The 4,285-nt window shown below is 43.6% G+C and overlaps 1 protein-coding gene across 1 annotated transcript; it reads left to right on the plus strand.

Moving 5' to 3' along the window:
• The first annotated feature begins 3,652 nt into the window (after positions 1-3,652).
• On the plus strand, positions 3,653-4,285 carry LOC141680953 (uncharacterized). The gene has a single exon (XM_074487026.1). The coding sequence runs from the start codon at positions 3,653-3,655 to the stop codon at positions 4,283-4,285; it is 633 nt and encodes a 210-aa protein (XP_074343127.1).

The raw sequence follows: 4,285 nt of genomic DNA on the forward strand, positions 1-4,285 counted from the left end.
GAGACTACTCCGGACCAGAAAAAAATGAGAGAAAGCCAAGACCCAATAAACAGCCCAAACCTGAGCCCGAATGGACCCTGCTCAACCATTCCCGGGCAGAAATTCTCAAAAAAGTCAAAGGTAAATCCTTCTATTACCCCCTAAACCTCTACTTGCACCCCCGGAAAATAGATCTCGAGACAAGAACTGTGGATATCATGAAGATCAAAACCATACAACAGTAAATTGTTTCTCATTCAAAATGTTCATAGAAGACCAATTCAAAAAGGGGAACATGAATTAGTACCTCCAAAGGAAGGAAAATGATAAAGACAAAGCCCCGGGAAACGGGAAACATGTAGTCAATGTAGTCATTGGAGGGTCTTCCTCACCGCTTCGCAGTCTAGACTATAACAGTGATGTTATAATGATCCAGCCTTTTGAAGATCAACCCATCTCCTTTTCCTACTCGGACTACGAAGGCTTGGATCCAGGACACAACCAAGCGTAGTAACCCTCGATATGGCAGACAATGCGGTAAAAAGAATTCTTGTTGATACTGGTTTTTCTGCTAACATAGTTTTTGATCACACACTGAATAGAACGAAGCTCAAACACTTATTCATGGACCCATGCCTCGAAGATCCTCTCTACGAATTTGGAAATTCAAGGATAGCAATCCGGGGAGTGATCTATCTCCCCATAACATTCAGGACTGCCCCAGCAGATATCCCATGTTATGAAATTCTATGTGATAAGCGTGGCCTCATCATACAACATGATCCTGGGGAGACCAACTATCACAAAGCTCCGAGCAATCCCATCAATAATTCACTTAAAACTCAAGTTCCCTACTCCAGAAGGAATTGGGGAGCTTAAGGGAGATAGAGACATGACAAGTAGATGCTACGGTCAAGCACTGATGATGGCTGAAACTGAACCAGAAAATAAAAAGAAAGCTACAAACCTACCCAAGGGGCAAAGCTGCAAGAAGTATCGGGAATATTTCAACAAGAGACAGAGACTAGATGTCAACGTCATCGAAGGTTCAGGATTCAGCGTAACCAACGCCGACGCCCGGATCCAAATTTTTGTAGAAACAAGAGAAAAAACAAAGGTCGAACCAGCAGAACACACTATAGAAGTTAAGATAAAGCCCGGGAACCCCACCCGCAAGCTGAAGGTTGGCAAAGGACTTGAAGCAACATTTCAAAGAGAGCTTATAGAGTTGCTAATACAATACTCCGATGTCTTCTCCTGGTCCCCGAAAGACATGCCAGGAATTGACGAATCTGTCGCTATGTATAGTCTGGATGTAGATCCAAACAGAAGCCTATCAAACAAAAAAGAAGGAACTTTACCCCGGAGAAGCATCAAGAAATTGATGAAGAAATAAAGAAACTTCTCAAGGCAGACATAATATGCGAGATCACATACCCTGATTGGTTGGAAAATATTGTCCTTGTGAAGAAACCTAACGGGAAGTGGAGAATGTGTGTAGACTACACAAACCTCAACTCGGCATGTCCAAAAGATTCATACCTCCTTCCCATCATCGACCAGCTAATCGACACTACCTCCGAGCACGTTATGCTCAGCTTTATGGTTGCTTTATCTCGATATAACCAAGTCAAGATGTACCCGAAAGACATCACCAAAACAATATTCGTAACCCATAGGGCGGTGTACGCTTTCATAATGATGCCATTCGGGCTCATCAATGCAGGAGCAACCTACCAGAAGATGATGAACACCATCTTCAAGAGTCAGCTCAGACGAAACATGAAATCATACGCTGATGATATGATTGCAAAGTCAACAACTGTCCCAGGGCACATAACAGATTTGAAAGAGTTTTTTGAAATTCTCAGGAAGTTCAACATGAAGCTCAACCCGGAGAAATGCACCTTTGGAGTACCTTCTGAGAAATTTCTAGGATTTCTGATTAGCGAGAGAGGAATTAAGGCAAACCTGGAGAAAATCAATGCAAGCATGGAAATGAAAATTCCACGGACTTAGAAACACATCCAAAAGCTGGTCGGATATCTCGCAGCCCTGTGAAGATTCATCCCGAAGCTTAATGAGAAATGTTTGCCTTTTTTCGAGCTGCTCAAAGGTGCAAGAAACAAGAAGCTAATAGACTGGACCCCTGATTGCAACACATCCTTTGAGGAAGTCAAGAAACACCTCATGAACCCTCCTATTTTTTCCAAGACAGATCCCGGAGAACCACTTTCACTCTACATAGTCGCAGGACCAAAGGCGATATCTGCTGCCCTCATCCGGGAAGAGAAAGGACTCCAGAATCCGGTGTATTATATCAGCCAACTCCTCAAGGACGTAGAGACTCAGTACCCAAACTTGGAAAAGTTTGCCCTAACACTTTTCCATGCAAGTAGAAAACTCAGGAAATACTTCCAAGGCCGAGAGATCAAAGTGATCACTGATCAGCCGCTGAGGAAAATCCTTCACAATCCCTACGCATCTGGAAGGCTAGTAAACTGGGCAATTGAGATGAGTCAATACAACATCAAATTCGTTCCCCGAACAGCAACCAAGGCCCAAGCCCTGATCGAGTTCCTAATGAAGTGCACCTTCCCGGATCCCCCAGAGACAGAAAAGCAAAAAATAATCGAGGATGAAGGTCCCAGTAAAAGTTATTGGGTACTATATGTCGACGGATCATCAACAACAGAACGATCTGGGGCAGGAGTAATCTTGATCATCCTGGAAGGATTTACAATCCAACAAGCAATCACCTTTAACTTCAAAGCAACAAACAACCAAGCGGAATACGAGGCACTGCTATCCAGGCTCAAACTAACAAAAGCCCTCGGAATAACCAGCCTAGTCATACACAATGACTCCTAAATTGTGGTCAAACAATCAAGTGGGGAGTACGTTGCCAAGGACCCCAAGTTGGCACAATACCAGTCCATGGTAAGGAGTATCCTGGAAACCATCCCGGATACAACCATGCTATAAATAAACAAGGAAGAGAACATAAAAGCAGATGAGCTATCCAAGCTGGTAAGTAATGATTCATACTTAAGCACATCAGTTTATTTTGAAGAACTTCAGTCCCCGAGCACAGAGAAACCAAAATCATGTGTATCACCAGCCCGAAGAACTGGATGAATCCTTTCATAGCCTACATGAAGGACGGAACTCTCCCAGAAGATAAAAACAAGGCCAAATACCTAAAATACAAAGCTGCCCGATTCTTTCTCGAAGACAATCAACTGTACATGCGAACCTTCTCAGCACCAACCCTAAAGTGCATAGACCCGGAAGAAGCAGAGTATTGTCTCCGAGAGATACACGAAGGCATTTGCGGAGATCACCTAGCAGCGAAAGCTTTGGTCTACAAAATCATCAGACAGGGATACTACTGGCCAACAATACACATGGATGCAGTCACATATGTCAAGAAGTGCAACAAATGCCAAAGGTTCGGCAATGTCCCAAAGCAAATCCCGAGATTGCCCGCACCCGTTATATATCCGATACCCTTTGCTGTATGGGGAATCGACATCATGGGCCCTTTTCCTCGGGCCATGGGAGATCTACGTTACGTCCTCGTAGCAATTGATTATATAACGAAATGGGAAGAGGAAAGGCTATAAAAACAATCAATCAACATGACTACATTAAGTTCATGGACTCCATAGTCATGAGGTTTGGAATCCCAGTGGTCCTAGTCTCTGACAACAAACCCCAATTCGTTGGATCTGACTTTGAAGCATATCTCAAAGAGCTAGGCATAAAACATAAAAGATCCTCTATGGCACACCCCCAAGGAAATGGACAAGTAGAGGTGACCAACAGAACTATACTACGAGACCTAGAGAAAAGGCTGGAACATTTCAAGAAGACCTGGCCATATGAACTCCCAAAGGTCCTGTGGTCCTACAGAACCACCCCCAGAATAAGAATCGAAGAAACCCCTTTCAAACTAGCATTTGGATTCGAAGTCAGGCTCCCAGTAGAAACCGGATCCCCATCTCACAGAGTAACCAACTTGGAAGAAATATCAAACATTGAGGGACTAAAGACAAACTTGGAACTGCTAGATGAAGTTAGAGATCAGGCAGTGCAGATGATGAAGAAGTACAAAGAGAAGACAAAAGCTCTACTTTGGAAAGAAAGTCAGAATAAGGGAACACGAGGTTGGAGACCTTGTTCTCCGAGACACAGAGGCTTCAGATTCAACAAATCAAGGCAAGTTACAACCAAATTGGGAAGGTCCCTACAAAGTCAAAGAGGTATTACGCCCGGAAACCTACAAGCTAAGCTACCTAATTGA

Source organism: Apium graveolens, chromosome 8 (genome assembly GCF_009905375.1).
Source record: "Apium graveolens cultivar Ventura chromosome 8, ASM990537v1, whole genome shotgun sequence".
Lineage (NCBI taxonomy): Eukaryota > Viridiplantae > Streptophyta > Magnoliopsida > Apiales > Apiaceae > Apium > Apium graveolens.